General features: G+C 35.3%; 2 protein-coding genes across 3 annotated transcripts in view; one reads left to right on the top strand and one right to left on the bottom strand.

The window, feature by feature from the left end:
* Positions 1 to 9,607, top strand: part of LOC136036260 (GATOR2 complex protein MIOS-like) — a 75,978-nt gene extending 66,371 nt beyond the window's left edge. The window contains exons 14-15 of one of the 2 annotated variants that reach the window (XM_065718392.1): positions 4,719 to 4,903; positions 8,022 to 9,607. In XM_065718392.1, coding sequence (XP_065574464.1) covers positions 4,719 to 4,903; positions 8,022 to 8,118 — 282 coding nt within the window. In that variant the 3' untranslated portion in view covers positions 8,119 to 9,607. The remainder of the gene's footprint in view (positions 1 to 4,718; positions 4,904 to 8,021) is intronic. The other variant, XM_065718393.1, reaches the window with a different exon arrangement.
* Positions 9,608 to 12,231: 2,624 nt separating this feature from the next.
* The window catches only part of LOC136036259 (zinc finger protein 711-like), a 34,856-nt gene continuing 33,301 nt past the window's right edge, over positions 12,232 to 13,786 (bottom strand). Inside the window, exon 9 of the mRNA XM_065718391.1 lies at positions 12,232 to 12,531. Within this exon, the coding sequence (XP_065574463.1) occupies positions 12,292 to 12,531 (240 nt within the window). The 3' untranslated portion in view covers positions 12,232 to 12,291. The remainder of the gene's footprint in view (positions 12,532 to 13,786) is intronic.

Raw genomic sequence — 13,786 nt, 5'->3', positions numbered from 1 at the left:
ACTTTGGAGGGGGGGGGGCTTATTTGATTGGAAATCAGATCTAGTGGCCTTTGTGAGATTCAGAGTGATCAGAGGGTGAATACTCCCTCCCCCTCCACATCTCTCATTTTCCCAAAATGCATCTGATAGAAATTTTGAGATGGTCATCTGTTGTCGTAGAAACTTCGAAAAGATCTCATTCGATTGGATATTAAAAAGGCTAGTGCTTTTTTAGTCGAAAGTAATTGGAGGGCAACTAACCCCCCTCCCACCATTTCCCCGAGCCCATCCAATCCAAATTTATAGATAGCCATTTTGTTTAACGTAATGGAAAAGCCCAAAATTATGTCTTTGAGGATGACATCCCCCCCCCTAAGAGCCTGAGGGAAAGGGTTGCAAGTTATGCCCTGGAGGCATATAAGCTATATATAGAAAGGGTGATCGCATAAATTTCAGAGTGACTTGGTAATGGATTGGATTGGTAATCAAAAGTTCTAGTGTCCTTTTTAAGATTCAAAGTGATCAGAGGGTGAATGCTCCCCCCCCCATGCCTCATATTTCCCCGAAAGGCATCTGATAGAAATTTTTGAGATGGCCATTTTTTGTTGCCGAAACTTTAAAAGCAGCTCATTCGATTGGAAATTGAAACGGCCAGTGCCCTTTTTAATTGTCAAATGAGGTTCGAGGGCAACTAAACCTCCTCCCACGCCCACCATATCCCCAAACACATCCAATAAAAATTTAGAAATAGTGATTTTGTTCAACGTAATTGAAAAGTCCGGAAATTATGTCTTCGAGGATGGCAACATCCCCACAGCCCACAGGGCAAGAGATGCAAGTTATGCCTTGGGGAAATAAAAACTATATATAGAAAGGGTGATCGTGTAAACATCGAGGGGGGGGGGTCAATGAATTCGTAATAATAAGTTCTAGTGTCCTTTTTAAGACTCAGAGTGATTGGAGGGTGGATACCCCCCCCCCCCCCAAAAAAAAAAAAAACTTTCCCGCAATTCATTTGATATAAATTTTGAGATGGCATTTTATTGTCATTGAAATTTTGTCATAGAAAAAGCTCATTCAATTGAGACACATCTCACCTCAAAACACATCTAATCAAAATTTTGAGATAGCCATTTTGTTCTTTGCAGTTGAAAGGTCTCGAAATTATGTCTTTGACAACTCCCATACTTTCTCAAAACCGGAGCATAATTTACTAATTTACTGAAAAAAATGGCTGTAGATTGTCAGTTTACTATACACATAAACATATATATATATATACTAGCTGTTGGGGTGGCGCTTCGCGCCACCCCAACACCTAGTTGGTGGGGCGCTTCGCGCCCCCCCAAGCCCCCCCGTGCGCGTAAGTCGTTACGCGCCATATTAGTTACGTGCCATTGTAGTTGTGTCCCTGTGTCCCACCTGTGAATAGAGATATATATAAATATATGTTTTTAACTACGTAAAACATGCGAATATACAACATTCTTCGCTGTCCCATTGTCTGTTCATATAAATAGATTGTCAGGTTTACTGACTCTTGAACATCCGACATATAATCGTCCATGGGAAAAACAATCCGTATTCAGATCTATACCTCATTATTCTAATGATGTGTCCCTGTGTCCCGGTCGTCATTTATATTCCCTGTGTCCCGGTCGTCATTTGTGTCCCGGTGTCCCAGTTTGTAATTTCTCTTTGAGTGTCCCGGTCGTCATTTATATTCCCTGTGTCCCGGTGTCCCGGTCGTCATTTGTTTCCCGGTGTCCCGGTCTGTAATTTCTATTCGAACAATCCCTGTGTCCCGGTCGTCATTTATATATCCCGCCTGTGCCCCCGGCGTCCCCGTTGTAGTTGTGTCCCTGTGTTCCGGTCGTCATTTATATTCCCTGTGTCCCGGTCGTGATTTGTGTCCGGGTGTCCCAGTCTGTAATTTCTCTTTGAGGTTCCCGGTCGTCACTTATATTCCCTCTGTCTCGGTCGTCATTTGTGTCCCGGTCTGTAATTTCTCTTTGAGTGTTTTTTCTTTTTAGTTTTTTTTTATTTTTTTACCTTTTTTCTTTTTTCAGTTTTCTTTTTCTTCTTTATTTTTCAGCGTCACTATGAAGTACATATCGACGAACCTTTGTTTTTTTAACTTAAATCTGGTAGGCATTGATGACCTTATCCAAGTCAAAATCCCAAACCCAATCATCATCGCTATCATTTTCAGTTTTGATATGTTTTGACTCTCGGTGTCCAGGTGGATTTTCATCTAACTGCGCGGTTTTGCGTTCTTTAGCCGCAAGCCTGTTTTCTTGCTGTTCTTGTGATTCCCCGGCACGCTTTCTTTTCTTACTTTCTCTATCAGCTGCAAGCCTGTTTTCTTGCTGTTCTTGTGATTCCTCGGAACGCTTTCTTTTCTTACTTTCTCTATCAGCAGCAAGTTTTTTGGCATAAACTCTTTGAGCAGCTTCCTCGGCTGTTGCCATTGTAGGTTCTTCAGTCATTTTACAATTAAACATTTTTCCCTGAACTTAAATATCTTGAACTTAAAGTCTTAAATATCTTGAATGACATCACCGTCAAAGCAAAAATGACGACAACTAATTTCATGACGTCAGCCGACACAGAAACATGACGTCACCTGATCCACAGACAGACAGACAACTTATTTTTATATATATAGATATATATATATATATATATATATATATATATATATATATATATATATATATATATATATCTATCTATCTATCTATCTATATATATAAAAATAAGTTGTCTGTCTGTGGATCTGTGGATCAGGTGACGTCATGTTTCTTTGTCGGCTGACGTCATGAAATTAGTTGTCAGGTGACGTCATGTTTCTGTGTCGGCTGACGTCATGAAATTAGTTGTCGTCATTTTTGCTTTGACGGTGACGTCATTCAAGTTATATAAGACATATGTTCACGTAGAAATCTATTAATGTTTAAGTTTACAATGACTGATGAAGATGCTCAAAGAGTCTATGCCAAAAAACTTGCTGCTGATAGTTCCTCGGCACGCTTTCTTTTCTGACTTTCTCTATCAGCAGCAAGTTTTTTGGCATAGACTCTTTGAGCATCTTCATCAGTCATTGTAAACTTAAACATTAATAGATTTCTACGTGAACATATGTCTTATATAACTTGAATGACGTCACCGTCAAAGCAAAAATGACGGCAACTAATTTCATGACTTAATTTCAGAACTTAATTTCTGTGTTGACTGACGTCATGAAATTAGTTGTCGTCATTTTTGTTATGACGATGCTTAGTATATTGTAAAACACATTAATTTGGTTAATAATATACCATTTAAAACACCAAAATGAACATGCTGGAGTAGTCACTCGGTGAGAGAGGGTGTCAGAACGGAGAATGAAGGTCCCAGGTTCAAATCCTGGTTAGGCTAAAAAAGGTAAAAATCTCAAAACTAAAAAAAAAACTGAAAAAACTAAAAAAGGCAAAAACTACACCGGGACATAAGAGAAATCAGAGACTGGGACACCGGGACACAAATGACGACCGGGACACAGGGAATATAAATGACGACCGGGACACAGGGACATAACTACAAAGGGGACGCCGGGGTGCACAGGGGGATATATAAATGACGATGGCGACTCAGGGAATGGTCGATTAGCAATCACCATCAACAAAGCTCAAGGGCAATCATTAGAATCATGAGGTATAGATCTGAATACGGATTGTTTTCCCATTGACCATTATATGTTGCATGTTCAAGAGTCGGTAAACCTGACAATCTATTTATATGCACAGATAATGGGACAGCAAAGAATGTTGTATATTCGCAAGTTTTACGTAGTTAAAAACATATATATATATATATATATATATATATATCTATATTCACAGGTGGGACATAGGGACACAACTACAATGGCGCGTAACGACTTACGCGCGCGGGGGGGCTTGGGGGGGGGGAAGCGCCCCCACCAACTAGGTGTTGGGGTGGCGCGAAGCGCCACTCCAGCAGCTAGTAAATATATATATATATATATATATATATATATATATATATATATATATATATATATATATATATATTCCTTAAAGTTTTAATAATTTTTATTTATTAAAGTTTAAAAGTTAAAACATTTTATATGTATTTTGTTTATTTAAATCATACAATGAATAACCGAGTCAAGCTCAAAATGAGCAAAAATTAATATGAGTAGCACGGACAACCCCTATTCCTTCTCAAGACCAGAACTTAACTTGCACTTTACTGGAAACAAAAAAGTTTAAAATGTTTTCATTTTTTTTACAACGTTTGAAACGTTTTTACCTATCTTACTTTCATAAATGAAAAATTATCAAAACCATAACGAATTATGGTTGTCAATTTAATTGACAATCCACGATCTTTTTTTTTCGGTAAAATGCAAATTGTGTTCTGGTCTTGAGAAGACATAGGGGTTATCAGCCCCACTCATGTTAATTCTTGCTCGTTTTGAGTTTAATTTGGCTATTTATTGTAATTTCTGTTCGTTTTGATTTTGATTCGGCTAATTATTCTGATACGGATTTGTGGCGGTTTTACGCTTGGAAGATTATTTGACTTTATTTTTGCTCATTCTTGTCTTAATTGAGCTCTTTGCTTTTCTGTGAAAAACTTGTCTTTTGGAATAAGGTTTTAAATTAATTTTATAAAAATGGACACTTGGTCCATGTTCGTAATTCCTATTTAAAACTTAATCTATATTCTAGGTAAGTACCTGTCCAAGCTGTGGTAAACCTCTTCCTCGCTGTTCCATCTGTCTCTTTTATGTCAGCGTTAGTTCGAATCCCATGCGAAGTTCGAAGAACCAAATGGCTCAATTCGATTCATGGATATCATGGTGTCAAACTTGCCGACACGGTGGACACGCAGGACATCTACTTCAATGGTTCTCGTAAGTAATTACAAGTTAGGGTTACTAAGACTGAACTCGAGAACAGGACGTCCAAAAATCATCGACTCGGACTCAGTTTCAATCCTCTTTATTAAGTGTCACTTCTTCTGAAGCTTTTTCCCTTCTCTATTTGAATGTGGTCCTTGATTTAAAAGGAAACAACAATTTTTTTTCAACTGAAAGTAAAGAGCAATATTAGAACTTAAAACGAAGAGGAATCATTCCTTACATGAGGGGCTTACTGGGCGCAGAAATTTAAGGAGCGCAAAATTTTAATTAAATAATTTAATGGTTATAATCATTTTTTAATTTTATTTTATTAAATTAAAGTAGAGGGCCCAGTAAATAAATGAAAATAATTAGTCAATTATTAGTTAATAATAAAATAAAAATAAATTAAAAAATGATTAAATAATAATAATTAAAATAACTAAATTAAAATATTTAAGTAACAAATTATTAATTTATTTATAAATTGAAAATAATTTCGTAAAAAAAGACAATTTTGTCAAAACTTGGCCTGAAAATTTTTTGGGAGACAGGGGGAGGGGCACTTGTTAAGATTTTGATCCAGGCCCAATAGAAGCCAGAACCGCTACTGTAAATACTAAATAAGAAAAAATTAACTGAAAGTAAGGAGCGACATTAAAACTTAAAATGAGCAAAGGGCTGTTCCCTCCTCGACACCCCGCTTTTTAGGCTAAAGTTTGACTCTTTCTCTCAACTCTAATTTTTAAAACAGTAAAAACTTTAGCGTAAAGAGCAGGGCGTTGAAGAGGGAACAACCCCTTTCATATACGGGGTAATTTCTGCTCGTTCTAAGTTTTAATGTCGCTCCTTACTTTCAGCTAAAAAAACTTGTTTTTTTTTATTTAGTTTCTGAACGTTTTTTAGTTAATCCATGTTTTGATTTCGGCTCTCCGCAGATGAATAATTGAAGCGAAATTTGCATATTTATTTGTTTGGCTAAATGGCTTTCCCATGTTTGATCAAATGATTTTGAGAAAAAAAGAGGGGGGGGAGGAGGCCCAGTTGCCCTCCAATTTTTTGGGTACTTAAAAAGGCAACTAGAACTTTTAATTTTTTACGAACGTTTTCATTAGTAAAAGATATACGTAACTTACGAATTAGCTTACGTAACAATCTTCCATATTCGTATGTTTTTATTACGTATATAAGAGGGTTCGCCCACTCGTCAATACCTCGCTCTTTACACTAAAGCTTAAATTTTTTTTCCCTGAATCACAAAGGCCGTAGAATAAATAGTTGAAATTACTAAAAATACTTTAGCGTAAAGAGTGAGGTATTAGGAGGAGGTGAACCCCTTATATGCGTAATATCTTCTGTTCGCTTTATTTTTAATGCTACTCCTTACTTTCAGTTGAAAAAAACTTTTTCATATTTATTTTTTCATTGTTTTTTTAAATAATGTTAGAAAATGCTGCGCCCCCTTCATGGAAATCTTCTTTCCCGATGACAAATTCCTCCATGGAAAGTTTCCCCCACATAACCCCCTCTTCCCAACCAAAAAATCCCCCTGAAAACGTCTGTATACTTCCCAATAACCGTTACTATATGCAAATACTGGTGAAAGTTTATAACTTGCAGCCCCTCCCACGGGGACTGTGGGGGAGTAAGTCGTCCCTAAAAACATGGTTATAAGGTTTTTAGACTCTGCTAAATAAAACGACTATCTCAGAATTTTGATCTGACGACTCTGGGAAAAAATGAGCGTTAGAGGGGGTCTAGGTGCCCTCCAATTATTTTGGTCACTCAAAAAGGGCACTAGAACTTTTCATTTCCGTTTGAATGAGCCCTCTCGCAAAATTCTAGGACCACTGGGTCGATACGATCACCCCTGGGAAAAAAACAAACAAACAAATAAACACGCATCCTTGATTTGTCTTCTGGCAAAAAATACAAAATTCCACATTTTTGTAGATAGGAGCTTCGAACTTGTAACAACGTGTGTGTTGTTGTTCCCTGGTACGCTGAATCTGATGATGTGATTTTCGTTAAGATTCTATGACTTTTAGGGGGTTTCCTCCTATTTTCTAAAATAGGGCAAATTTTCTCAGAATCGTAACTTTTGATGAGTAGGACCAAACTTGATGAAATTTATATACTTAAAATCAGCATTAAAATGCAATTCTTTTGATGTAACTATTGGTATCAAAATTCCGTTTTTTAGAGTTTTGGTTACTATTGAGCCGGGTCAATCCTTACGACAGTTCGTTACCACGAACTGATTGACTATATGTAAAGAATAGGCAATTTTCTCAACTTAAAGTCCTTTCCTCAGGGGCTGTTAGCAGTCAAGTCATCTCCAAAGAAATAGCTATTGGATCTTTTTAGCTACGGTGAATCAAATCGGAATGAATGAATAAGACTTCGAGGCTATCTCAAAGTTTTGATCACATATCTTTGAGACAAATGGGATGTGAAGGGGAGGGGGGTCTAGTTGCCCTTTATTTGAAAAAAGCTCAAGAACTTTTGATTCCCGTTCGAATGAGGTCCCTCCCGATCTTTTAGGACCATTTGTTCGATAAGATCACGCTCGAGAAAAATAAACAAACAAATGAAGAAATCTGTGATTTCTCTTATGGTAAAAATACAAAATTCAATATTGTTTTTTAAGGATTAAATAAATTAGTGTTTAAATAAGCTATAGGTGCAGCACTAAAAAACTAAAAATAAACTAAAAAGGTCTTTTCCACTAAAATAAAATTAAAGATTAATGTCAATTTTTCATTAGTCTTTGCATATTTCAATAGAGCTCGACTGTAAGAAAAGGATCCGAAATATATTCAAATTGAGGAACCATGTAGGCCTGTTCCAAAGATTGTATTTATTACAGCCGTTACGTGGAGCTCCATTTTCTCTCTTGGGATGGAGGGGGGATGAGGACAAGTGTAGAAGGTAAGTTTTTTCGGGAGCCACTCTTCTGACGTTTGAAATCCTTGTTACTTTTTGTGATGAACAAAATCTGCCTGATTCTAGACATTTATTTAAGATATATTGATTCTAGACATAGATTTATGTAATAGTCATAATTTTATAGCCTAGTTGATCATTTGCTGGTTTGTTAATCTGATTATCTTTCTTTTTCTTTTTTTAGGGAGGAGGGTGAATGCCCTGTGAGTGGTTGTGATTGTCGGTGTATGTCACTTGACACAAGTCCAGCAATGAAGGCTTTGAAGATAACTGATACATAGATCAACATATCACGGCGCATATACCTGTACACCGGGAAAAATTAGAGGGACTACAAAAAAGAAAGCCTATCAAAAATTTTAATTTTAAGCAGTTACCCAAAATTTAGTTACAACTAAAGCCGGTTTAGGACAACTTTCCAAACGACTCGGTTTTAGGATTTGGCCATCTACTTACGTAGAAAAACCTAACTCACTTTAGAAAATGACATTTTTCGTAGAATTATTTTATGTGACGATGAATTTAACTTAGATTTTGAGCATATTCTTTGCTAGGAATTATACGGTGTACACAAGTGCATTTAAATGTATAAAAACAAAGGGACAGTTTTGTGGCCTTAACTAAAAGCTTCTATTATTGAATTTATATATTCCCTCATCCATTTAAAGTAATTAAAATAGCGCGACTGTCTTTCAAACCCAAAGAAGCGTTTCCCAGAACTATGCGCCTTGTGTATAGTCACCGTTTTGCGTGTCTTCTGTCGTGAAATGAGCTGACAACAACAATCTTAACAAATCATTTCCCTTGACAATGAGTCTGATCTCAGTATGGCCAGGAATAACTTTAGAACATTTTAATTTAGTTTCTCATAGTGTCTATTTTGACCATATTCTTTCTTCATGCGATATCAATGCCTGACTATCAAAGGGTCATGTTGAGTTCCAAATGATATTTATTCTCTTCTCCCTAGTTTGCTTCATTGACTGAAATCCATTTAGACCTGGGGGCGTAGATTATTTTTTCTTTGGAAAGTGGTCCAATTCATTGTGGAAAATTCAAGGAGTGGGAATATCCAACAACAAAAAGTTTAATTTTTTTTAATAATAAGCTGAAATTCGATGCTTGAACAAAGTATCTCGCATTTGTAATTGAGGCTGCAACCCCTCAAGCCGTAAAGTGGTATCACCCGGGGGACTTATTAAATAAAAGAATATAATATACAAAACTTTTGTAGACTACTCTGGGAAGTACATTTTATTAATATGCATATTTAGAAGTGACTATTTTTAATACGGGTGAATCGATATACTTATTAGAATGAACTAGGCATAATTTTCACGCAATTTTGGGTCATTCTTTTCTTTTTCTTCTGAAATAGGCAGGAGCAAGTATAAGAGTATAATTTTTTATTTTCCCAATTAAAAAACACTTTATGCCCTATCTATATTTTAAATCTACCGTAAATGGAACTAAACTGGTTTTATGTCTATAAGTTCATTGCATTTATATTCGTCCTTTTCCCCAAGAAAGAACTTTCGAACAATTTGGGTAGGTACGGGCTTGCGTATACCACCAGCTAAAGTTATCCTGCAAATAAAGAAAAATAAGAATGATTACTGCGGCTTCACACTATTAATTCATGTTAAAGCCTATCTGATGGCCAGGCATTGTTACGCATCCTTATAATTCTGTTATTTCTCTTTTTTTGATGTGACAATGTTATTTTGTTGTTGAAGAAAATAATTGAAAATAGAAGAACTAATAATGGTTTTTATTGGCTATAGAGTTGTTGGCTATAGTTTTTTTCGCAAAGATCGGTCTGAAAATTACGACCCCCAAATATCTTCATTCATAAGAATATACGGAGAGTTTGCTTTGCAAATCTTACAATTGCAATATGGGATAGAACAATTCGCCTTACTGAAATTTATGTTCACCATAGTGCATTTAGTTGCGGTTGTAGTTAATAGAGCGCGCGTGAGCTGAATTACTTAAACATGAACTTTTTATTTCTTCCCTCCCTATGCTTCTTTTGATATAGGTGTCGTTATTCTTAATCATGACTATTATTATCATCATATCCTTAAGACTTTCTAGTAAATTATTGCTATATTACTTCTTTTTTGCGCATAAACCTAATCAGACATATATATCGAAGTTTATGTCTCAGGAAAAGGCGGACAAATTCATTAGACTGGCAAAAAAAAAAAAACATAATGGGAATCCTAGGTGAGATCATTACGGTTTCTGTATGTTATAACAGAATTTTAAACTAAACTAAATCAGGAGAAAAAAAAATTGTCGATCTCCTATATAATTTATCACTACTCTTGTGTAACATCTTCTGAGGTTACACAACTCACTTGTTTCAAATTTTGCCCCCTTTGAGAGAGGCTAAATTTCTGTTTGGGCTAGTCATTCCTAAATTTTTTATATTTCATGTTAAAATTGTCGCACGCTATTAGTAGTTCCAACTTTCATAAAAGTTACCCTGGCAGAAATGAAAATCTGTACAAAACATTCTATGATAGACATAGCAGAAATATTCTACCCATGCTTCTTAAGGTGGCATGAAATTTGAATATATTCACTTACTTCCTCTGAAGTTATAGGCTAATTTCGTGCAGGAAAGCAGTTCCTAATTCAGCAAAATTTAAACTCATATTTGGCATAAACTCAATCAAAAACAGTGTTAGAAAGTACTTTAAGCACTTCTTGTTTAAAAAATTGTAGTGTTCGAGTTTCACATCAAGTGAAACCAGTCTGGAGTACATATTATTTAAGTTATATAAGTAGGTACTGGAAACACAAGTACCAAAGAATGTTGAGTACTTTCTCAAGTACATCATTATTGTTACCTTCGCTTGGTTTTTGTTCGAACTTGATGTTTTTTGAAGACAAAAAGAGAAATTTCAAAACTGAGTAACTGAAATTGGTGAAAATGCTTGAATTCTGAAATTAAATTTTTTGGAAAAATTGTCATTTACTTTACACAGAATATTTCATAACACTCAAAAGACAGTAAAAAAGAAAAGAAAAAAAAGGCTGCACGCAAAAGCTGCCTTAAAAGATCATAAAGGACCATGTAATTACAAGAAGCAACTTTCTTAATTATGTAAGGTAGGCGATAGTACTACTAGTATAGCCTCTTTTGCTGTAAAGATTAGTTTTTTCTCAATATACAAGGTATTCGAGATGGGTAAAAGGCCGAGTATCAGTCTGGTGACGAGTTATCCAGCCTTTTGTCAAGCGGTAGTTTAGTTTTTATGGGTTTTGAAATTAAAGTGACTCTTGCAAGGTTTTTTTTTTACTAGGGCGCCATTCTTTCCTCATGGAGAAATTCTTTGGGAAATCTCCGCTTAGAGCGGTTAGAATACTTGAAGCAAATACTTATTACTTATATTTGGAGATGAATCTTAACTTTTTGGGTTTTAAGACGACAACAGGGATTTGTCAAGGTAGACCTCCGCAGTTAACAAGTTTAGTATTCATCAGTTCTTAAGGAGACAGACATAGGTAGCTTGTTTTCTTTAATGCTACCTTCACCTTCGTTTTCCCATTTTCAACCTCTGTTAATGTCAAACAGAGCTTGTATTCAATTCCTAGGGAAAAAATTGCTGGGAGATCTCCTGTTGGAGTACTTGGTAAAGCTTAAAGCAAATAGCCAGTGCATTCAAGTAAATCATTTTATTAGAAAATTCTGTATTTTTTTTTTTTTTTTACAATTTATCGTAAATAAATGTACTTATAAGTCAATTTTAGTTCATGTATTCATTACTTGAGCAGACGATTTAGAAGTATTTGATACATAATACTAAAGTATAAACTTGAAGAATTTATAATTGCCTCCAAACTCTAAAAACCGTAGTACATTCATCTTTTATGGAAATTCAATATCGGAACTTCTGCCTCCTTCTTTTCAGTCTCTCCTAAGATTCAGACAAAAAAGTTTTTTACTAGCCAATCCATATATGCCACAATTTACCATAATATTTGTGGTCTCCACCATGAACCTACTGCGTTAAGACCACAGGTTAAACAGACACCGCACATCTAACCAGAATGGTAGATACAATGGTTATCAATCAATCAATTTAGAGCATTTAAATAACCGTCTTTATCTTATTAAATACCTTAGAACACATTTGCAGGCGGCAGAGTAAAACTAGCCTGATAAACTCGCAAATGGTTAAGACCCAAACTAACATTTTTTGAAACTAAAACCTAGTTAATATCCCTTCCTAATTACCTTCGCTATAAGAATCGCATTTGTTTATACTAGACTGTAAAATTTATGATTCGTCTTAACCTGTTATAAAAAAGTTTCTAAAAAAAACTGTTCTATCATAATCAAAACACTTGACACTATCTTGCCAACTCAGAAAAAAGCAAAATATAATAAAAAAGTTTTATTTCAGTTGGCTAAATTAAAAATTACTTGAGAACACTTGAGTCTAGTTAGTATCTTCAAAAATATATTCTTCATCATCATCACCAAAGAATAGATCGCTATCCATATTGGAGTCCTCAAGCCCTTCTTCTATAATGGAAATTTGTTGCACAAATTGAGCGTGATTATCAAACTCCCCGTGCTCGGCTATATGTACCAAACAATCTTTCCTCTTGGTGAATTTTTCACCACATAGCGCACATTCAAATCGTGCTTGGTCAGAATGCATCAAATCTTCGTGCGACTAAAAACAAAGGTACATATGCAATCTCAGTAAAAAAAAAAAAAAAAAAAAAAAAAAAAAAAAAAAAAAAAAAAAAAAAAAAAAAAAAGTCACCTTAAACTTGCGACAAAACGGCATTAGATATGAGGGGAAAGTAAGCGTGACTTGGGTTTCACTTGTTAAAATACTACACATTTAAACAGAATAATAATTTAAGTAATAAAAAAAATCGTACAGAAGACAAATAACTAAAAGTAAAGAAATAAATGCCCAAAAACTTAAAGGACATCAACGAGGCAGCAACAGGCGACTAAAATCCCACTAAGTTAAATTATGAACACTGAAAAAGTAGAGAAACATTCAAATCAAAATAACGCATATAAACAAACTCGTCACATAAAAATAGTACGTATTAGCGTATCAAACTAACAAAATAACTACTTCATTCAAAATTTTCTGCCACCTAACTGCATAATCTGCTTGATAAAATAGTTTTGAAATTTTGTTCTGGAGAACTTCATAATTCTTTTTCTGGGGAAGCAGAGATACATTGAAGACGAAATACATTCTGTTCATGTTTCAGCGCGAGAAGTGCCAAGGTTCATCTTGTAGTAGAAGCGTATTCGTTTACTACCCGTCTAATTGCACTTTTGGTAAGAAATCAATCCACTCCATTCAACGATATCAATCTTCCAAAATGCATGATACAAAGAGAAATTCAGCTAAATTTGGACTGAGTGCCGTGATTAGGTTTCGTGCCAAAGTCCCTCACAGTTGCAGGTATTCGTCGTGAAATGCGTGTTGAGAAGACAAAACATTAATAACGAAGAAGTTAGCGATAAAGAGCGCCGAAATTTAAAAATAGCTCTACAATTATTAAGGATCATGACAAGTCCTGTGGTGGCGCAGTGGATTTGACCTTAGCTTGGTAATACGGGACTCAGAGATCGAATCACGCTGCAGGAATGCACTGCAGGGCCGACGCAGGGACCTTAGTAGTCAAGAAGCATCGTTAATTCTTAAATAAAATAAAGGATCATGACAGGAGTGGTCAGCCATAAAAAAATTGAAGGGAGGAGGATAGCTTAATTACTTCAAATGGTAATTTAAACCATCCACCATAAGACCTGAATTAGGCTTCCTTAATTTCTTTTTCTATCAATACTGAAGACAAGTTACTCGATAAATGGCGATTACTGTTTGATCATAGAAAACTCCATAACAAATTGACAAAGATATCAATCATCAAAAGTCCTCAAAGATGAATTTCTAATCT

Source organism: Artemia franciscana, chromosome 15 (genome assembly GCF_032884065.1).
Source record: "Artemia franciscana chromosome 15, ASM3288406v1, whole genome shotgun sequence".
In the NCBI taxonomy this organism is placed as follows: Eukaryota; Metazoa; Arthropoda; class Branchiopoda; order Anostraca; family Artemiidae; genus Artemia; species Artemia franciscana.
The sequence above is the reverse complement of the archived record's forward strand: the minus strand, read 5'-3'. Positions and strand labels throughout refer to the sequence as shown.